General features: G+C 35.9%; 1 protein-coding gene across 6 annotated transcripts; it reads right to left on the reverse strand.

The window, feature by feature from the left end:
* Positions 1-1,472: 1,472 nt before the first annotated feature.
* ZNF146 (zinc finger protein 146) lies at positions 1,473-23,595 on the reverse strand. Of its 6 annotated transcripts, none has more exons than XM_074315824.1 (4): positions 23,299-23,448; positions 21,300-21,373; positions 14,895-15,129; positions 1,473-6,489 (listed from the first exon to the last, which is right to left on the reverse strand). In XM_074315824.1, the coding sequence occupies exon 4, from the start codon at positions 5,701-5,703 to the stop codon at positions 4,825-4,827; it is 879 nt and encodes a 292-aa protein (XP_074171925.1). In that variant the 5' UTR covers positions 5,704-6,489; positions 14,895-15,129; positions 21,300-21,373; positions 23,299-23,448; the 3' UTR covers positions 1,473-4,824. The 6 variants fall into 6 exon arrangements, with proteins under 6 accessions (XP_074171925.1, XP_019605503.1, XP_019605502.1 ...); XM_019749944.2 differs by having other exon boundaries at positions 1,473-5,827; positions 21,296-21,373; XM_019749943.2 differs by having other exon boundaries at positions 21,296-21,373.
* Between the last annotated feature and the right edge of the window lie 82 nt (positions 23,596-23,677).

Below are 23,677 nucleotides of genomic sequence, written 5' to 3' on the forward strand. Positions count from 1 at the left end.
ATTCTTGATGTAGCATTGCCAGGAATTCCCTGGCTCCATATGCTAATTAATTCTACCCAGCTAACAGATTTATCCTAAAGTTCACTCTTGCAACCATCTGTATTTTATTATTTCTGGAGGATGACCTCATTATTTAGAACTTCCAATCAATAACACTCTCAAAATTACCTTTCATGTGACAGGTTATCTAAATAAGTCTCTCAAGTCTGATATTCATCTTAGGGTAGAAAAATAATCACTGGAGAAAAGCCACCATTAGTATGTTCCAGGTTCACTCCACAAACCCCAGGGCATGCAGTTCAAATTGGACACTTTACTTAGAGATGTCTGAAACGAGTGTTGCTTGATAAGGAAAAAAGTTTTCCTAAAAAATGTCAGAGCCTGAATCAAGATATTTTATTGGGGACCTATGAGAATGCTTCAACTTTTTAAGTGTAACACACTTCTTTTTATCTCCTCAAACTTTGCACTCTTTCATTCTAACCAACTTCAACTGGTATTTCATTGAAAAAATACAACCAACCAGATAGGAACTCCTTTTATTCCCCCATCACCAAATTCTCTTATCTGCTTGCACTTATGCTTATATTTCTTCCCTCCTGTTCAGAGAAAGTAACCCAGTTCCAATCAACCACTAATTGGATTATCTGTGCAACAGCTCATCTTCTTTTGGCTTCTCAAATACTTGTGTCCTTAAGCCATCTTATTGGGTTATTACCATCAGTTTTCTATAGATTTCATCTTTAATAAACCAAGAGCAAAAAAACCCCAAAACCCCTTAATCTCACATCTGCCTCAAGCGGACTCATTAGCCTTTATATTCATTATTTATCTAGTATCTGGCATGTAATGGTTGCAGGCAAATATTTGTGAAAACGTTTGCAATAATAGCCTTCTCTCCCTCCCATCTATTAAGTTTTTTTTTTTTTTTTAATCTTTTATTTAAGTGTTTTTTTCCAGGACCCATCAGCTCCAAGTAGTTGTTTCAATCCAGTTGTGGAGGGCGCAGCTCACACTGGCCCATGCGGGGATCGAAACGGCAACGCTGGTGTTACGAGTCGTGCTCAAACCAATTGAGCTTGCCAGCCACTCCTATTATGCTTCTTATGGCTATTTCATAATTTATTTTATAATCTTAGCTCACTAAGTAGATGTAAATCACTAAGCTTGTCACTTACCTCTCATTTTTTTTCTAGAAATGAAATGGAAAAATGACATTCATACTGTCTACTACCCAATAGAGCTGTTCTGAAAATGGTTTTGATCATCAGTTCTCTTAAGTGTGGTCCCTGGCACAGCAGCAGCAGCATCACCTGGGAGCCTGTTAGAAAAGCAGATTTCCAGTCCCCACCCCAGATGTACTGAATCAGGAACTCTGGAGGCTGGGCTCCGCAACAAGCCTGCAGGAGATTCTAATGAACAGTGAAGTTTCATTACTGATTTTGATGAAAACACTGGGGAAAAAAAAGAGCTAAATAAATGCCAGGTTTTTATTACTTCGTATGAAAAATCACATTATTCACCGGTGGTAAATAGTAAAATTACAAAGCCAGGTTTTTAGAAAATAAGCTTGTGTTGCTTCACACTATTTTAAGCACAAAACATCTTAAACGTGAAATACATCTGTAGTCAAGCAAAGAAAGCAGATAGTATTGCTTACATTAACAGACACAATCAAGGAATACCTGAAACAATAGATGTACCAAGGTTATGACTTACATTAGGACATTTCAGAGATATTGTTGGGTTTGGGGTGAGCATAAATGAGGACTCTGTGGTCCCTCACATGGTTTGGGTATAATATAAAGGTAGCTAGTACTATGTATCCAGGCAACGTGGGATTAATCAAGACTTATAAATCTTGACTGACAATTCAGGCGTCCAACATTCAAGATACTTATATCTACGTTCTATCAATTATGATGAAGAAAGATGTACTTAGGGGGTTCAGATCACCTGCCTCCTGACATGCTGAGTAAAACGATTCTGAATTTCAGATTCAACTTCCCTCTATGGGCCACAAAACTAGTCTTGTTGGGTGGGGGAGAGGAAGTCCTAAGCCACAGTCAATAAATATACTGGGGGTGCCAAAAAAAAAATGTATACAAGTGGACACTTTAGTCAATGCTGCTCAAACAGTTCGCTGTAATCAGAAGTGTCTGGATGCTAATGGTAACCACTTTGAGCACCTCTTGTAATTGCAGAAGTCAAATGTGACTTGTATTTATCTTTTGTTATCAGTACATACTGAGTATTACAATTTTAGTATTTAGGAAAGTTTTCCTTTATTAAAATGTGTATACATTTTTTGGGCAACCTCTGTACATTAAGGTATTGATTGTATTCCTGATTTTGTCTTTGGGCCATGCTTGATTTACTGTTGACTCCAAAGCTGCACAAACACAGGAGCAGAGTTAAGAGAAGAGCTAAGTGAAGCATAAGAGATTAAGGAGAAAAAAGTAGTTTAGGAAAATGTATCTTTTGACCAAAGTATTTTTGCTACTGCAGGTGATAAATGGAGGCAATTTTAAAATAGTATACAAATATCTGATGCAATTCTTAGATTTAGTATATAACATCCATTGTTAAAAGGGGGTGGGGAACTCCATATTAGAAAGGACTAAGTCTTATTTAGATAGGTAAGTATATAATTCATGGTCATTCCTCCAAAAAGGCTAATACAAGATACAGTAATGCTGCGGCATTTAACTAATGAGTTTAAAAGCTTTCTTGAAAGCAGCTTCTGAAATTTCAAAATGCTGTATTGCTGATGTTCACCATTATACAAGAAAACCTTTAATAACATTATATCAAGTTACTGAAAAGAGGGACTAAATAAAAAACATCTTCAGGAAGGACTGGTTTACACCACAGAATTCTATTCAGGGTCTGGACCACTTTTCGAATACCCATCCCATCCTCTCCACTTCTGTAAAAGAAACAATAACCTGGTGGGGGTAGTCCCTTCACAGTGTATACATATATCAAACCATCACGTTGTATACTTTATCATACAATTTTATTTCTCAATTACACCTCAATAAAGCTGGGGGGGGAATATAAAAAGGTGTGTTTGTTAAAGCACTGGGAGAAATAGTGTGCATATTAAAACTGAGATACAGGTGTTAGCATTTAACTCAAATTGTGGACATTGCAGAAAGCTGAAGGTTTTATTTTTTAAAACAAAACAAAAACTTAATTTTTAATGCATATGCTGTTCCCATGGAAATTTACAGAACAGGAAATTCGACATTCTAGAAAGTTTACCTAAGAAGACAAATTATATGAAGTACGTGTATGTATCCTTATTTAACTAAAAGTTCTTAAAATTTTCTAAGCTCAAATGGCATGCTGCAAAATGTTAGAAATGTGAAGATAGACCATATAGTGTACACTATAGCATGTAAAAATAAATTAAACAGATTTGGATTATGCTATCATTTTTAATTTTAATAAAATAGATCATTTCATACTACATAGAGAACAAGTTCATCCACTCATCATTGATTAAAATTTTAGAAATATTTTCTATAAAAAGTTTAGTATTTGATTGGGAATGAATCCATCTGAACATGATTTCTATAGGTACAGTGTTCCCATCCTCACCCCCATTCTTGAGAAAATTTAAAAATACAGAAAAGTACAAAAAATATGACAAGATATCCATATACCACAATCCAGAATTATCCAGTATTTTGATATATATATTTACTTGCAGTCTCTTTTGTTTTTAAAAGAAATGGATGCTTACATATAAAATGAAGTCCCCTTTAACCAATCCCCCACTCCACCCCTCCCACACTCATCCCCTTCCCTTCTCCACTCTTCACAGGCAACCACTATCAAGAGTTTGGTCTGTATCCTTCCAATCCATTTCAAAAACATTTTTTAAAAACATACATAACATATGTATCCGTTACTAATATATAGTACTGCATTCTGTGAGGGAAGTTTTAACTCAAATTTACAAAAATGTCAATGCATTAAATGTGTCATTTTGCAACTTCATTTTCTCCCTCAACCTTTATGAGATCTCTCTCTGTAATACAGATCTCATTTGTTACATTTTACACATATACAGTATCCCATCATAAGTATTTTCCATTTTAATTCTTGACGGGCATTTAAGTTGTTTCCAATTTATGGCTACTACAAATCATGCCACAGTAAATAGCCTAGTACGTATTTCCTGAGCATAAAAACTCAGAATAGAATTGCTAGGTATTTTTGTTATAAGGAAGGTTTTCCTATTCCCAAGGTCCTAACCATTTTATTAGAAATATTTTTCATATTCCTGTTTTTAATCCCCATGGATCTTACCTTTGTGTACAGTTCATGGTCTATTTTTTTCCTTGGAGAACAAGTTACCTCCAAATCATTTTTTAAATAGTCCCATTATCTTCTCACTTCCTGATGCCATTTCTATCCTATTCTATCTAAACTCTAATAAATGCATAGGTGATTCCAGAATCTCTTCTGTTCTGTTAAATCAATACCATGAAAGTCTTTTCCTTATTTTCTTATCACAACTTATTTTTCTTATTATATTGGTGAAGATCTCCAGATCTATGCAGACAGCAATGATAACAAGCATGTTTCCATTTCCAATTTTAGTGGAAATGTGTCTAAAGTTTCAGCATTACTTTTGCTGTAGGCTTTTTTTGTTGGGCACAGGAATTTTTATAGTACAAATGTCTTTCTCTTCAGTATGAATTCTCTGGTGGCCCGTAAGTTTTTAATTTTTGTTTCCCTCATTTATGACGCTTTCCTTCAAAATGATTATTTCTGATGTGCTATCCAATTTTCAAGATATTCACAGGATTTTTAATGAGTATGAATTTTCTGGTGTCTAATGTGATGTGACTTCTGGCTGAAAGCTTTCCCACATTCACTACATTGATAAGGCTTCTTACCTGTGTGGATTCTTAAATGCAGAGCAAGGGTTGAGAACTGAGAGAAAGCTTTGCCACATTCATTACATCCATAGGGCTTCTCACCTGTATGGCTTCTCGCATGCACAGTAAGAGATGAGCTTTGAGAGAAGGCTTTTCCACATACATTGCATTCATAAGGCTTATCACCTGAATGAATTCTCACATGTACAATAAGTGATGTTCGTTGAGAGAAGGCTTTTCCACATTCATTACATTCATAAGGTTTCTCTCCAGTGTGAATGTTTTGATGTTTTATGAGGTACTTCTTCTGGCCAAAAGCTGTTCCACATTCACTACATTTAAAGGGTTTTTCTCCAATATGAATTTTCTCATGCTCAGTAAGGTTTGATTTGCCACTGAAGGTTTTCCCACACTCCTTACACACAAAGGGCTTCTCTCCAGTGTGAGTTCTCTGGTGTCTGATGAGGTTTGACTTCTGAATGAAAGCTTTCCCACAATCCTTACACTCAAAAGGTTTCTCTCCAGTGTGAATTTTCTGATGGGTAAGGAGGTTTTCCTTCTGGCTGAAGGATTTTCCACATTCATTACATTCAAAAAGCTTCTCTCCAGTATGGGTGTTCTGATGTTTAATGACATACTGTTTTTGGCTGAAGGCTTTTCCACATTCATTACATTCAAAAGGCTTCTCTCTATTGTGAAAATGCTCATGCTCAGTGAGGTTTGATTTGTGGCTGAAGACTTTCCCACATACCTTACAAGCAAAGGGGTTTTCCCCACTACAAATTCTCTGCTGACTGAGGTGTGACATCTGAAAAGAAGCTTTCCCACATTCACAAGGTTTTTCTCCAGTATGAATTTTCTGATGAATAAGGATTTACTTTTGGCTGTAGGTATTTCCACATTTCTTACATTTGTAGGGCTTCTCTGTGTACCTTTCAAATGTAAAGTAAGGAATAAGGTTCAAGAGGAAACTTTTATCATACTCAGTTCAAAGCTTTCTCTCAGAGTATAAATTTTCTAACATTCAATGAAGTTTTGTTACATTCATTGGCTTCTCTCCAGTATGGATTTTCTTCTGCTCAATAAGATCTGTCATCTATCTGAAGGCTTTTCAATATTCCTTAGAACAAGGTTCCTCTCCAGCCTGACTTCTACATTTAATGAGGTGTGACACGTAAGTGAAAATTTTCTCACAGTAAATTCATAGGGTTTCTAATCCAGCATGAATGCTCTGGTATCATGTGGGGTTCAAATTTTTTTAACTGAAGGCATTTCTACACCAATTTACTCTTAAAGATGGTTCCTACCATAAGGAGTAAGCTGTGGCGGGATTTCCAAACTAATAAAATTGATTCTTTCCTACACCACGTCCCTCACAATTAATTAAGTCTAAATTGTGTTTGACACTCTTTCTAGGTAAGTTGGAAAAGGTGTTGCCTTAAAAGATCTAACGTCTGAGATCACAGGAAGTATCTTTCCAATTTTCTTATATTCACTGCTTTTTTCCTCAGTCTGTACTTTACTGGAGATGGATGCCACTTGCCTCCCAAGTCTTGTTGCCTCTCTATTTGCTCATCATCTTCTCAGGCTTCTTCTAAAATGGAGTACAAAGAATCATCATTTAAAGGAGTTAAAGTATGAAGTGCTTAGAACTGTGGCTGGCACATGATAAGCACTCAATAAATGTTAGCTTCGTTATCGCCATTTATGAATTTCCCATTATTAACAACATTTTAGATTATGCTTTTTGGGATTAACTCTGCTAGCTCATTTCCCAATATAAAAGAAGCCTTATGATCTATGTTGCCAACTAAATTTTGAGAAGGAAACCCTGTGGAGGGTATCTGAGTAGAAAATTAACATTCACGGATACCCAAAGCTTACATTACTCTTGAAAAATAACCTTTCTCATTTCATAATTCAGCAATTCAGTGTAACAAACAATGAGCAATTAATAAATAGGATAAAAAGATGACCAAATAAAATTGAGAAAGTCTACCTGTGATGCCTAAGAAAGGGAAAGGAATAACCAACAACTGCTTCCTCCCAAAACTCCATTAAATGACAAAAGGGAAAATGGCCCAAACTCACAAAAGGGGTATGATATGAGACATTAATACACAGATACTAACGAATTTTTTGATAACATAAAGTACATGGAAGATTTTCAACTTACAGAAGAGCTGAGGAAGTTCAAATAACATAAAGGTACTACAGAAGAGGATGCCAAGTCAGGCAAGCCAATTTGTACCACAAAATATCAAAAAGACTCAGAAAATGGAGGAAAATCAAGTACCTCAAAACAAGGAATAAAGGATAACAGCTGAAAAAAAGATTGTATAAGGTGGAGTTGGACCTCTATTCTCCCGGTCTGGAGGACAAAGAAAGGATCACTCTTTTATATAAAATGGAAGTTGTTCTTTGCAGTTTTGATCACAGAATCCCTAGACTCAGGAGACACCCAACAAATGAGATGCCAGGGGAGAAGTGTTATATTGAAATCAATGTGACTAAATCTATATATAATATGGGGAGACCTTCAGGACCATTCTGCGGCTGAGGCAAAACAAATGCTGGCAACCAGGTATATACCTATACCTGTGAGAAGGACATGAAAAGGATCCTTCTCTGGACAAACTGAAAGGCCCATGAAAAACCTGTAGGGTGCCCCTCCAAGATACTTACTGCTTGTACTCATTTCTTTTGTCAAAACAAAGGACCTGGCCACACCTAAGTTTGTGAAAGTAAGGCAGTATAATCCTTCTTCAGGGAGGAGACCCTGGGTCCAGGAGGCATTTTACTTTTCATCCACTGAAGTCTACCATATGACTAGACCCACCCAAGCACAAAAGAGCTTACCTTGTAGTAAATCATTCTTAAATATGACTGTGTAGCCAATATTCCACACACATTTGAAGAAGCCCACTAACGTGAAAGATCAACACCAAGAGAAAAAAAGAAACTGTAAGGGAATAAAGGTAAGGCAAAGCAAACAACAGAACCTAAAACCAATCACAGACAGTTAGAAAATATTTTATCAGTGAAATAATAAGAAACAGAAAAAGCTCCCTTAGAAATTAAGACTGGGGTGAGGGAGGAGATGAAGTAGACTGTATAACCATTAACCAATAATAGGGTCTCCTTATTGCAGAAGGATTACATTGTTCCATCCCAGGAAACTCAGGCATGGCCAGGTACCTTGTTTGACCAATGAAATATAAGCACAAGTATCATTTCCAGGCAAAAGTGTTAAAGAGAGAAATTCAAAGGATAAACCAAGGTAATACATGTAATAGCTGAGTTAAAAAAAAAGTTCCAGAAAAGTGAAAGGAGAAAACTGATTAGAGGAAATATTCAAAGAAAAACAAAAACTTCCTCTCCTCTCTATCATGAATCTCTAGATTTTTTTAAAGGGCCCACTTGGTACCTTGCACAGTGAAGTAATAAAAAGTGCATACCTAGATAATTACTGTGACATTTCAAAATAGAAAATAAAGATCACAAATGCTTTTGAAAAAACAGTATATATCATTCAAAGAAAACAAGAATCAGAATGACATCAAATTTCTCAACAGAAAGGAAGCTAGAAGACAAAATTCTGAGGGAAGAATTCTAAGCTTATCCCATCAATCCAATGGGACAGTCAAATAAAGCCATTTTTCAGATATGCAAATACCCCCAAAATGCACCTTTCCTCTTGGAATGCCACTAGAAGAAGTGCTCCACCAAAATTAGTAGTCAGAGAAGGCAACAGATACAGTATCCATAAAAGAGGAGATGCACAGGAGAAAAAAGAAGAAAATTTCTATGATAATGGTGATAGAAAGCTACAAAATAAAAGCTATCAAGTCAGGATACCACCACCAGTCCAGATTGAAGCAGGAGGACAAAAAATTCTAGGAATAAGTATCTCCAAGGGGAAAAATGGAAAGAGATTTCCCAATGCATTTGACCATGTGGAAACTTGTGGAAACTAGTACTGAGAGCGCTTTTAACCATTCGGAAGCAAGTCCGAGAGCATCTGTGCTAAATACAGAAAACCAAACAAAAAATGTATGTCAAATATCAATTCCATGAAAAGCAAATTTTATACATATATGAAATAATTGTATATACATACATGTAAACTTCTGTTGTACATCAAAGAATGATAGTTGGTCTCAAGGAAAAGCACCTGGGCAAATCATTTAAGTTGTGAGCTAAACTAGTCACTTTTTCCATGGGAACCATTAATTCACTTTAAATATATTAATAAATGACTGCCTTACAAATTATGATTATTCATACTTGGGTATTGTTTGGTAGGTACTTCCTTCAGACATAACAAAGACAATCTTTTAAAGAAAAAAACCGACAGTACATGTTACCAATGATAAAATTTGAGTTTTCAAGCAAAAATTTGAACTGACTTTTAAAATTAAAATTCAGTATCCTCCACCATGAGATTGATAGCTTCCTAATTCTTAAAAGACTTCTCTAATGAGACTGGCGGTGGTGTTAACAAAAGATGACATTTTGGTATTATATAATCGGATATGTCAACATTTGAAAAATCTGCATAACTCAGTTGATCAATGCATAGTGTTACAAAATCATACATGGGTAAGAGATCCATTCAAAGTTTAAACAGACCAAAAGTTTAAGACATGGATTTTACGTAAGAAAATAAAAAATCTGATATAGTTTCAAATTCCACATTGAGGTTAATTTTGAAAAAATTACCACTTGTCGTGTGTTGGTGGCGTGCCAAAGAATATCCACAATTACCTGAAAGACTAGTAAAACACTTCTTTTGTCTACTACACCTGTATGAAGCCACAGTTTTAAAATATACTTCAACCGAACTACAGGTTACAAGAGCAGAAATGAGGATCCAGCTGTCTTCTATAAGCCAAACAGTAAAGATATTTACAAATGTGCAAAATAATGCAACCCTTCTCACTAACTTTTTTTATTTTGGAAAAGTGTTATTTTCACTAAGAAATGTAATTTAAGTTTACATGTAATGGGATTAGTATTTGTGTATTTTAAACAAATAAATGCTTTTAAAAGTCTCACAATTTTACTTTTAAATAAGGTAGATTATCACTAAAATCCATTATAAGCCAAAGTTCTTTGGGGGTTCTCAAGTCTTAAGAATATACAGATTACTGTCAATAGGTACCCAGTTTCCTTTAGCGGTGACAAAAAGGTTCTGAAATTACATAGTGGTGACCTGTACAACTTTGTGAATACACTAAAAATCACTGAAATACATACCCTAAAGGGATGGATTTTATGTTATGTGACTTATATCGCAACAAAGCTGTTATTAAAAAAGAAAAAGAATGTACAGAGACCAGAAAGTTTGAGAACTGCTGCTTAAAACACTTATTATTCATTCAATCAATACCTTTTTCTCTCCTTAATATTTGCCTGGTAGTTCTAAGCTCTAGGGATAAACAATATTTAACAAAACTGACAAAATTCCATGCCCTCATCAAGTTTACATTTTAGTGGACAAATAATAAACAAACAAAGGACATGGTTTGTGAAAAAGTTGTAACTGCTATGGAAAAAATTTAAGGAAAGGGTAACAAGTTTCAATTTTAGATAGAGTGGCCTCTGAGAAGGCAAGATTCAAGACACGAAGGAAGAGAGTATTCCTTACAGCTATCTGGAGAAAAGAGCATTCTAAACAGAAATTAAACAAGTTGACAGGCTCTGAGGAAGAGGCTGCCAAGTGTATTAGGTGTGCAGTGAGCCACGATTACACACATTGCATTCTTCATGTCCGCTGATGGCTGAGCCTGCCACCTTGTATTTAACCATGGACTCCATAAAACCTCCTGGAAGCAGCTCTGGTAACACGCTCCGAAAAAGACTTCTCCAATCTCATTTCCTACTTAGAAACATCTTTCTCTAAACTTCTAATCACAATCAGATTCACTTTTCCTCAAATAAGTGTTTTATATGAATTATTTTTAAACCCAAATTTGTATGTAACTATATCTTAACATCTTACTATATAGCCTGAGATGCTGGATTACGTTAATGGCTCTACTCTTTTCTTTGAATGGCTGACAGTTAAGTATTTTTTAAATATTGGGGGCAATACCAAGGCGGGGGGAGGACAGTTTAGATTATAAAGACAAAAAAAGACAACCATATCCAAAGTTTAAGCCTGGATTCTGGCATTTAAGAATGCTATAGAAGGTATTTGGGAAATAACTGGGGGAACATAGAAGGTATTTGGGAAATAACTGGGGAAACATTGTGAGTATTACACAATATTAGGGCATTATGGCTAATTGTTTAAGATATGATAATGTTATTTTTGTTCTATAGAAAAGAGCCATTATTTTTAGAAAATGAATACTTAATTTTTTAGGAGTGAAGTGTCACAGTGTTTCAGCACACTTAATACGCATGCACAGGGATACACACATATGAAAAAAAACAAATGTGGTAAAATATTAACTATTGAATCTATGTGGTGGGCATATAAAAAATCACTGTACTCTTCTTTCAATGTTTTTAATGTTAAATAATCGAAAAACTGATAAATAAATCCTTCCGTAATAATTAATACATTATTTAATAAGTACCTCATATGTAATCAAACTACAGACGGTAAAAATAAAACATGGACCTTCCCTTCAACAGGTTCGTAATATAGATTCCAGACATGAAAGAGGATTGACTGAGGACTTTTGAATTTCTGTGGAAAATGTTACGCAGCATGGACAATCAGAGGAGATCGATAAAAGAGAAAGTAACAGGTTCAGATAAGTAGGACCTGAATAGATAGAACATTTCATAATCAAAGGCCAAGATTCAAAGAATTTTACAGACAGAAGGAAATATGTTCAGTTTATATTCATACAATTATATGTCGTTTCTTGATTAGATTGAAGATTATCTTTTATAAAGGCTTGACTGACCATATCACAAGGATCACGAGAAAAGAAATAATCCAGATATCATATGAAACTGTTTTGAAGTGATCTGTGGACCTGAAAATAACGGGCTGAAATCTCTAATTTGAGTAGGATATTAATGACTTCACTGTCTGACACAGTAAGAATGAAGTCAGTCAGGCAGTTGTTTATCCTGTAAACAGGTAAAATTATGGCGGGCAAGACAAAAAGGCTGGAGGTGCCAAAATAAAAATTGGTATTATAAAGAGTTTCTTCTAATTTCTCTTTTTTTTTTAAGAAGGGTGCAGCTCACAGTGGCCCACGCGGGGATCGAACAGGAAACCTTGATGTTATCAGCACCACACACTAACCAACTGTGCGAACCGGCCACACTTTTTTTTTTTTTAATTAAGGAGAGTTACTTCTAATTTCAGAATGAATGAGTCTTTTCTGGGAATTCATTTATAAAGGGAAGGAGAAAACGTAGAATGGAGTGTTCTAGGAGCCATCTCCAGCAAGAGGATAGACAGAAGAAAAAATAAATAAAAGCAAAAGATGAGGAAATACTTAGAAAGATAAAGCAACATCTCAGGTCATCAAAACACCAATCAAGCAGAAATGGGAGAGACTTCCTAGGGGGGTAAAACGTTACATAGATACTTTCTTCTAAAATGGTAAAATAAAAAAACATCTCTGCCCATTTTTCATGTGTGTGAAGAAAAAAGAGAAACAGAAAAAAAGGAAAAGAAAAAAACTGCATTGTTGGTAACAGTAGGAACTAGTTATAATTCTGTTTTATAAAAAAGGATGTGAGTGGGCAGCTGCCATTGCTATTTTTAGGAAGAGCTCTAATGCACAATGCTCTCCTAAAACATACAACACAGCCTCAAGGGCCAAATCACCACCTCCTTGTTTGTAATAACAGAATCCAGGGATGTTGGGGGCATACAGGAGACATGCTGGGCCCACCAGCATCCCTGAAAGGTCGGAAAAGTAGGACTGGCCAGGGAAATGCAGACACCATCACTTTATAAAGCAGCTTGTTAGTATAGCAGAACAGAAAAGGGTCACAACTTTTATTTCCCTAAATTCCTGACTTATATATCTAACTGCCTACCTGAATATGCTCTTAGATGATCAGTAGACATGTCACAATTAACAAGTTTAAAAGAAAACTCGTGATTTATCTCCAAAATTCCTGAAGTCTTCCTATCTCAGTGAATTCCTATCTCATTCTTTTAGTTAAAACCTTGGAGTCATCAATGACACCTCTTTCTCTCCTAACAATCTATGGGCCAATCCTGTCAGCTATGCCTTTAACATAGTTTAAGACTACTTGTCACTAGCTTAACTACTACCATTCTCTTACCTAGATTACTGCATTCGTCTATGATTAATCTCCTGGACTTGTCCTACCCCCATACCTTATTTTCTATACAGCAGCCAAAATATAATTCTGATGTTATGACTCTTCTGCTCAAAACCCTTTCACGGTCTCCCAAATCACTCAGAACAAAGGCCAAAGCCTATGATTTGGCCTATTATCTCATCAAACCTATTCTTACTCCCTTTTGCTCACTCTGTTCAGCTCACTGCCCTGATCACTTTCTTCAACAACAGGCTCAGCCTCAGAGCTTGTAATACTTTTTGTTCCCTCTGGCTGAACGTTCTTCCACCAAATTCTGCAAGCTGCGCTCGCATACTCTTTAGATCATTTTTTCAAATGTCATCCTCTTAATGAGTACTTTCCCAACCAACTGGCCCACCAAATGCCAGTTTTCCTTGCTTTATTTTTCTTAGCACTCATTACCATCTGATAGATTTTTCACTTGTTTACTCATAGTCTATCTTCCCCAATTGGAAGATAAGCCTCAGGAGGGAGGAATTTTTGACTGCTTTGATTGATCACTAACATTTCCCTAATACCTGAAATAGTGCCTCCTCATACATAGCATTCAAAAAATACTTGTTGAATAATGAATATACCATTTTGGTAGAAATGTAAATTGGTTTACTTCTTTTGAGAACAATGTGCCTATTTCTAGGAAGTCTATAAACGTATCTTTTACCCAGCATTTCTACTCAGAGTAATTATGTAGTTGTACTATCTGCATAGCTCTGCAAAGCAATATAAACAAGTATATGCACTTGTGCCTTCAATAGCATAAGCCTGGAAACAACCTAAATGGCCACTGATAGGAGACAGAGGTTAAACAAACTATGTTAATAGAGAATCTCTCCAAGAAAAAAAACACAATAGAATACATACCACCATTTATATAAAAAGGAAAACAAAGGACTTATACATATATTCATATTTGCAGCAGACTCTATACATGCTGGCTTATTCAGACTACTTCAAGAAGGATACATGTGAAACTCTTAAGAGTGACTGTCTCTTTGAAAAAGCATAAGATTGAGGCTCAGAGAGGTTAAGAAGGGCCTTTTTCATTTTTCACTTTCATGTTCAAAATTTTTACAAGTTCAAATATTACATAAAAAACATACAGACCACACATTCGGACACACACACACATTAAAAAAGCAGATCTGATTTCTAAGGCAACAACTGAAAGGTATATGGGGCGGAAGGGAGGGAGGCTGAGTTTGTTGGTGTATAATGGGGAAGTTGGATATGAAGACAACAGCAAGTATGATCACAGACGTAAAACATAATTCTGAGGCATTTAACCACTGAAGAGTGAGAAAGTGGTACGCAATAAAAGGAAACCTAAATGTCAGACAGTATATAAACACTTAAAAACTTATAAAAGACGATGCACGAGGAAAGGAGTCTGTACACACTGGGCGATATGAGACTGAGAGTACCAATGAAAGAGAGAACAACCACACAAAGGCAGTACAAATAAGTATGAGTGTGGACACCCAGATTAGAAATAAAAGGGGCACCTAGACCTCTAGAATCTAAGGAGTACTGCAACAGAAAAAAATGATGATTGGAAATGTCATTCAAGTATCTAAGAATTCATACCAAGTGATACTTCAAGACTAGGGCCTATAGGAAAACATCCTTAAAAGCATTTCAGAGTCGTCAATACTGACTGAACAACTGTGACTTGTCTGGTTGTCATTCACTCACCTGGACCAATTTCCTTTCCACTTCTTTCTCCACCATCCAGTTTATCTTCTTGCTCCAACAGAGGATCACACAAAGTTTAGTCAGTTTATAACCTGCTATTGGGGAAATGACACACCACTAGAAGGTTAATCCTGGGGCCAAAGTACCCTCCAGAAGTCAGGCTGAGCCTTGGGGTCTCAGGGCCTTCTGAAGGATGAGGAAGGTGCAGTTTCCAGGGATGCACAAGGAAGCAGCCCTGTGAAAAAGAACAAAGCAATGACCTTTTGCCTGAAAGATGAAAGTACAATTATATGAGCAGAAGGACTAAGACTATTTGAATCCTGAATTTCAAAGCCATGCTCATTAAACCATTTAAACCTCCACACATCCTGAATATGGGGTGAGAAAGGAAACCTACTTTCAGAATTTTACTTACATAGAAACATATTCACACTTTACCTAACTACCGTGTTTCTCGAAAATAAGATCTAGCCGGACCATCAGCTCTCATACATCTTTTGGAGCAAAAATTAATATTAGACCGGTCTAATTTTACTATAAGACCCGGTCTTATCTAACATAAGACCGGGTCTTATATTAATTTTTGCTCCAAAAGACGCATTAGAGCTGATGGTCCGGCTAGGTCTTATTTTCGGGAAAACACAGTAGTTGCTAGCGGTTATCTAGCACTATACTCCTGCCTAAGTTCCTGAGTGGGTTTTAACTGTGGCCCTTATTCCTGGATGAATTCAATACTCATATCTATGACTATAACGATATATGCCTATCAGAACAAAGCACAATGGATACAATTTGTGTAGGAAGTTGTTCTGACAGTATTCAGGAATAAAAACTTAAGACTTTCCCTGGAATCCTACCTAATATTTACTTTGTTTGCATTATACTCTGAGTGAAACTATATATTGGAAATGTCCTGTAAAAATATATTCATCCATTCATTCAAAAAACATTTTTAAAGACATTTTTAGGATAACTGACAAAATCTGAATATGGACTAGATTAAATAACAGCGAGTTTCTGAGTTTGACTGTACTGTGGTTGTAAAAAGAACCAAATGTAAATGATTGGTGAATTTGGGTAAAGGGTATGTGGGACTTCCTGTACTATTCTAACTTTTCTATAATGTTGAAATCATACTTAAAAAGCAAAAATTACTACTTACATAAACACTATCTATACTATGTTTGTTGAAAAACAATTTGTACGGGATGTGGCAGAGATGGGAAGCTTAGAGCCTGATTTAAACAGTAATGTATATACAGAACAGAGAGAAATGAAAGGGTGAGTTGCTGAAGATAATCTGCAAGAGGAAGGAGATCAAGCCTGACACTCTGGACACTGAGTATCACGTTTCTGAGGAACATACAAGCACATATATCCATTAGGCAATCTCATATGTAAATGAGGAGCTCAGAATAGGCCTAGAATAGAAACAGAAATGTATCAGTTGTCAGAATATCACTGCTGCTAAAGACATAGATGGAATGTTACTGTGACTGCTTACAGAAAATATACACAGTATGTGAAGAAGATGGTCAATGACAGACAGTCTCTTAGAAACACCAACAATCAAGGAGGCCAAAAAAGTTTTACAGGAGCATTGTGGCTGCTTAGTTTTGAATCTTTCAAATACTTCTCTTTTTTGAAAACCACACAAAACATCAAGAATAACGGAGGAATAATACCAACCAGCCAGTTCATACACTGCCTCTTTAGTGAAACCACTAGAGAGAATACGTTAATGCTAAATTATATGTAAGCGTGGCCCAAAATATCCAAAATAACAGAGGTGGTACAGGAACCACAATAGTGTGGTAGGTGTAGCAAGAACACTAGACAATGGTGAGAACTCCGTGACATAACAGATCTCAGAAATAACTAGCAAATATTCATTCTCAAAATGAGGGATTCACCCTGAGTGAGAAATGTGGTAAACAAATCTAATAATGAACAAAACCTAGGGACAAGAAAACCCTCCTAAGTTCCATGTATCTCTGCCAAAGGCAGCCCAAATAGGAGGCCTAAATAGGCGTTGCAAAGAAACCTAGAAAATACAGGAAATGCTGAGGACTTCAAAGTCCAAAAATCTGCAGCTAGTATTTCCTTACAGAAGCAGGCCTCACCCTAAGAGAAAACTCAGAAAAGAAAAAACTCCATTAAACAGAAAGGACTGCAGGAGTAAGCAGAAAGAATAGGCTTAAAAAGTGCAGTAAGTCTTCAATGTCATCAACAGGTTCTGCGACTTTAAGTGAAACGATGCATAACGAAACCAATTTTACCACAGGCTAATGGATATAAACAAGAGTTCAGTCCCTGTGGCATCTCATCAACATAATAACAAAAGGACATGGAAGGAAAACAAAATTATTCCAGGACCTGCTGTACTTGGGAGTGGGGTGTCCCCAGTATTTAGCAATATATAAAAGTGAATATATCATCCTAAAAGGCAAGTACTATGAAGAATTACGGGAAACAAAGAGATGGTGATAGAAATCTGTCTCATTAGGGTCAAGCCAGAGAAGGTGTACAAGTCTCTTGCTTTAAAAAGTAGAAGAGCACGTGAGCTTTGAAGCATAGAATGCTACCATGCCCACTTTTTCTTGGTACTTGTCTAGGAAAATCTATCTTGTACAAGCATGAGTAACACAAAATAATTTGTCTGTATCCCTACAATGATACTGTAAGAAACAGTGAAAATGAACAACATAATTTTCCAATAGTTAAATGAACTCATATGCAAAATACTGCCACAAAGCAGATATAAAAAGGAAATATAATATCAACAAAGTAAGTTTTTAAAAGACACAAACTTTAAGAAACAAGCAAAGCTATAAAAAGAACACAAAAGATAAACAAAAAAACTGAGTAAAGAAAAAGGAGGGAAAGGAAAGAAAATACAATAGGAATGTCCCTTACTGGGCATCTTATTTTTGTTGTTTGATTTTTTTTTTAAGATTGCAGTATCAGAATTTGGAGGGATTTTGGTTTCCTTGATTAACATAATCTTTCCTGGCTGTTGCATCTGAGGCACAGCAGTGGCCTCAGCCTTAAACTTTTTGTTTCTACTCACATCCCCAGAGACCTAACCAGCATGAGTAATCATAATCTTTATCTGACCACAAAAGCCAGCATCTTATCTAATGCAAAAACACTGGAGACATTTCTATTAAATTCTAAATAAAGATAAGATGCCCACTGACTCAATTATAATTATAAATGATTGTTCAATAAGTTAAGCAGGAAATAAAACTAATTTATAGAAATCAACAAGCTTCATATATACAACAATGACTCCATTCACAATAGGAATATGAAAGATTGTACCTAGAAATAAACTTAGTAAGAAGTGTCTACAACATATATGAAGAAAATTTTAAAACACTCCAGAGAACCCAAAAGGATACTGTACATATTATGTACATGGATAGTATTTAACATCACAAATATCTAATATCCCTTTCCCTTAAGTTAAAGTTTAATGCAATGTCAATAAAAATAAGGATTTTCCCCCCCTAGAACTAGACAAGCTGATTCTAAGGTTTATATAGAAAAACAAACAAGCAAGAATACCTAGGAAACTCTGCAAAGGACAAGCAGTAAGAGACTAGCTATAACAGATAATAAAACAAATTATGAAGCCTCAATAGTAAAAAGATAAATATTGGTACACAAATACAGACTGGACGATGGAGAATATAAAGTCCAGAAATAGACCAAATACACATGAGAATTTAGTATACGGCCAAAATGAAATCTTAAAATAGTAAAGCTAAGACCTCTTAATAAATGATGTTGGAATAACTGGGTAGCCAATGGGAAAAAGATAAACCTGGACATACACCCTGTACCATATAGGATAGACTCTAAACAGATTACAAATATAATTATGATAATGAAACCCTATAAAAATTATAGCCTTGTAAAGATTTGAAAGTTGAGGTAAAATCTAGAGTAAGAAGGACTTTCTAATGACCATAAATGAAAAAACCAATAAATTTAAATACATAAAAATAAAACCTGATTCTGTATTGTTTGAAAAAAAACCACAAAAAACAGAAAAGACCACTATGAACAAAGTCAAAACAAATTTAAAACTTGGGGGGAAAAACCCCATAACTCATTTCACATATGGCTAAACTTTCTAATGCAATATGAGGTCCTAGAAGAAAAAAGGCACCCCCACAGAAAAATGTGGAACAGGATATGAACAAAAAGATCCCAGATAAACACATGGGCTCTTAGACATATAGAAGATACTCAACCTCACTCATAACGAGGGATGTAAATTAAACCTACACTCAGATACTAATTTTCACTTATGCCTTTGGCAAAAAAATCAACTATTCAACATTCTGATGGTAAGGTTCTAGGAGAAAGATCTCTTGTACTTTGCTAATGGGAGTATTAAGTATGTAGCTATATAAGCAACTCTACTTATAGCAATCTACTTTAGAGAGATTCCTGTGTAAGTACAAAATGACACAGATAAAAAATTATTCATTACTGCAGTTAGTAACAGCAAATGATTGGAAACTACCCAAATGTCCAACAAAATGTTCAACAACTGAATCAACTATGGTACATGCACACAATATCATCTTAATTTATTCAGCAGTGAAAAAGAAAGATAATGATTAAGAAAGGAGCTTTCCAGGACATATTTAGTGAAGAAACTGAGCAATGTACCTAAGGAGGGTGGGGGATAGGAATAAATATACACTAGTGGCCCAACAAACAAAAAATCCAGTTAATAAGCAAGAAACAAATAAGAAAATATACTTAATTGAGACAAAGAAGAATGTGATAGGGGAGGGAAGCAGAATAAGACGAGCTTTATGAAATGTATTTTTTGTTGAATCAGAAATGCATCACTTACTTTTCTAAATACTCAAATTTATTTTTTAAAAAGCAGTCCTACTAGAAAACAAATTGAAACAAATGAACCCAACTGTACATTAACTTGGTAACATAACTCCTCAAAGGATTTATATCAAATGACTTTAGAACAGAGAAATTTGACTACACATCTTTAGTGGGATGTTTTCTGTAGACAAAAATAGCTACAAAGAAAATTTTCACATGATAGTGTTTATGGTTACTATTAATATCAGCATTGTTATTTTGAAACCATTTTCTTTGTATGGTAGGGCAAAGCAATTAAGTACCAATGTTAATTTGTTTCTAAGTTTTTTCTATAAAATACAACTAGGATCTAATTGTCAGGCAAAAATACTGTAGCATTGATATTGAATTAGAAATACTAATATGAACTCATGGTTTTTAAAAATAGATTTTCTAGCTCTGGCACTGAAATGGCCTTGAAACAATGTTACCCCTGCAGCAATGAAAACATCCAGCACCCGGTCTATAACATAACGCCATTCTCCAATAAAAGGAACCAGAGCTCCTTGGAGACATGGCCATTTCCAAATCTGGGAGGGAAAGTACAAGGTGGGCCTACAGTGCCAGCAAGCTCTCAAAGTTAGATGGCATGTCAAAATGAGGCAGGAGTCAGTTTGAAGGAGCATCCCTGAGCTAAAACTGTGATAATATGAGTGTAGCAAAGAAAACTAGTTGTAGTTATTAGAACACAACTTTAAAATGATGCTTAAAGTCAAAAAAGGCAGGAAAATATTAACATAATCTGAAGTAGCAATGAAATAAATGTAAAAGTAATGAAAAAACTAGAAAATAACTTTGCAACCCCTGAAGAAATTATCGATTCAGCCAAGATTTATTTACTCATGTTAAAACCATCCATTACATAACTGACGGGGAATGGACATTTGCATGATACCAAACTAAAACCGTACACGTTACACTTTGGTCATAAAAGGAAAAATACAATCATTAATGGTGGACCAGTCATATAGTATGTCTCTCCTGATAAGCAATTTGAAGATCATTTCTTATGGATTCTGGCCAAAAAAAAAAAAAAAAAAAAAAAGCCACAATTGGGATTTTTAAAAAATATCTTCAGAGATTCTGAATTAGAACCATGAGAAAGTAACCGTCATAAAAATCAAAGAACAAACTTCATGAAGGCAGTGGTGATGAGTTTCTAAGATAAATGTAACTTGAACACAGAATGCTAATTTCCTCATTTCAGTTGTAAAATAATGTCCCCCCCAAAAAAAATTTTTAAATGGAAGAAAAAAGCACCTACACATCTGAATCTTTCAGAAATTTCTACCAGAAACAGTACAAATGGCTATACTATTCTGAGGAAATATTATTTTGCAAACAACAGTGCTATTTAACATTTATCCAGTAGTTAGTACATACCAGGCACTATTCTTTAGAACTTAGAACTCCATAATCTGCACAACCACCATGTGAATAAAATACTATTATTTTCTCTATATTACTAGATAAGAAACTGAGGCACAAGATTTAAGTACCTGCCTAAGGTCACCAACATACAAAGTGGCAGAGGAAGGAGTTAACAGAGGCAGTCTGGCTCCATGGCCTACTTCCTCCTTTGAAAACAAAAACAAAAAAACATTTTAACTTTTGAATATATACTAAATTCATGTAGTTAGAAAACAAACATACAAAGGTATTTGCTTTTGCCCTATCCCTGTACCACTACAGCCAATAGAGATAGCCACTTTTATTAGTTTCTTGTGTATCTTTTCAGTTTTTTAATGGAAACAAATAAAAATATATTATTTCTCTCCTTTCTTATTCCAGATGAAGCATACCATACATTCTACATCTTGCTTTTTTCACTTAATATACCTTTGGAGTTACTTCAAGTGTCAGTATAGAGAAAGCTTCCTCTTCATTCTTTGGAGAGCTGTATATTATTCTGTTGTACAAATGTATCATAATTTAATCGAAAGTCTCCTAATGATGGGCAAGAATTGTTTCTAATCTTTTCCTATGTCAAACACTAATGCAATGAGCAACCTCATACCCATATCATTTCATGTAAATGCTGGTACATTTGCAGGATTAATTTCCAGATGTGAAATAGATGGGTCAAAAAGAAAATATACTTATAGTTATTAAAGATAGTGCTGAATTGCCCTTCCTAGGCTAGCTTCATGCTAATATTAACACTATTAATTTCCAAGGATTTATATTTTCAAATATTGGGCTCCCACTTGCCACACCACAACTGCTTTTTTTCAGTTTTACTGGCTACGTTAGTTTATTTTTCCATATGTAATGTAGAATCAGCTTACCTAGTTCCAAACGAAAACAAAAATTGTAGATTACCTTTACTAGGACCTCATTAAATTAATAAATTTACTTAAGTTTCACATTTTTTATGACATCTTCCTGAGAAATGTGGTATTATCTATTTGTTCACATCTGTGTCCTTTAGTAGTATTTTTAAATTCTTCCTAATAGTTTTGCATATTTGTTTATTCCTCAATATTTTTTTATTGCTCTTGTAAATACTGTTTTTTTTTTCCTATCATGTCTTCTAACTGCTGCTGTCTATTTGAAGGCTACAGATTGTAAATATTAATGTGGTACCCAATAACTTTATTTAACTCTTATTATTTAAAATTATGTGAAAGATGACTGTGGGTGGATTCCTCAGAAAAAGCATCTTTGCAGACAAAATTAATTTTCTTCATTACTTCACAAATCCACACAATCTGAGGACACGTCGATTCATTCGGGAGTTAGGACACCGAGAATCTAGTCCCGACTCATGGATAAACATTGCAACAACTAAGCTTTCTTCAAAGAACGAAGAAAACTGTGCCTAACCTAGGACCACAAACCTTGACTCTCTAATCCTGGGCTTTCTGCGCTACGTCACTATGCTTCTCAAAGTGCAACGCTGATATTTAATCTAGGGATTAATTGCATCCCTATTTAAGTACCCCAAAGATCGGGCGATTTGAGACCGTATGAAGCAAGCTCCCTCAAACAAAAAGTTCCTTTGAAACATTCTTGGTTGCTTAAAAAAAAATCAGGGTGATTTTTATTCTACCTCAATTAAAAAAAGCGTTTTTATATAAAAATCAAATTTTAAACTATTTACCACTTAGCTTCCCCCCCATCTTCAAATCTTGAACTAAAACACATGATCCGGGAAGATGGCACCGTTATCATCAGCACTTTCGACAAAGTGCGGCTCAAATGTTATTACCTCAATGCTGGTCTCGTATAGCTGCCTCTCAACCGCATCCGTACACAATCCTGCAGCCACACTTTCTCACTCAACAATCTCAAACATCTGGTCAAACTTGTGGTCAAACTTAGGGTTACATACGCTCAAACCCTCCTCAGAGGCCCCCAACCCCACCCCACCCCACGCCACCCGACACGTAGGCCAGAAGCTCAAAAACCCATTCCTCTCCCCCGCGCCGCTCCCCAATAGATCCGGAATCCTCCCCTTCAACCTCCCGGACCCGACCGGCACAGGACGCCCACATCCCACCTCCTACTTTCACGCCACGTGGATCCAGGGGCCGGACTGACCCACGGACAAAGACCAAAATGTCCACTCCGTGCGCTGCGCCTGCGCACTCCGAGGACTATTGAGCTCTCCCACAAGTCTCCGCGACGCTGCACGCACCGTCATCGCGGCCAGGCCCAGGCTGGTATCTGATTACCTTCTATCAACAGCGGCGCCGCTTTTCTGGCCTTGGACTACATTTCCCATAAGGCTTTGCTGGTCGACACGGTCTTTTCCACGCGAACTTTGCTGCCTCTTCCTATGATTCTGGGATTCTCAGGGTTAGTCCTGCCTTGGAGGAAAATCAGCTCAAGCCTGGTGGGAGGTTTGGAGTGGGGACTCCCTCGCTGAAGCCTCCCGG

The sequence above is a fragment of the Rhinolophus sinicus genome, linkage group LG11 (assembly GCF_036562045.2).
Source record: "Rhinolophus sinicus isolate RSC01 linkage group LG11, ASM3656204v1, whole genome shotgun sequence".
Classification (NCBI taxonomy): domain Eukaryota; kingdom Metazoa; phylum Chordata; class Mammalia; order Chiroptera; family Rhinolophidae; genus Rhinolophus; species Rhinolophus sinicus.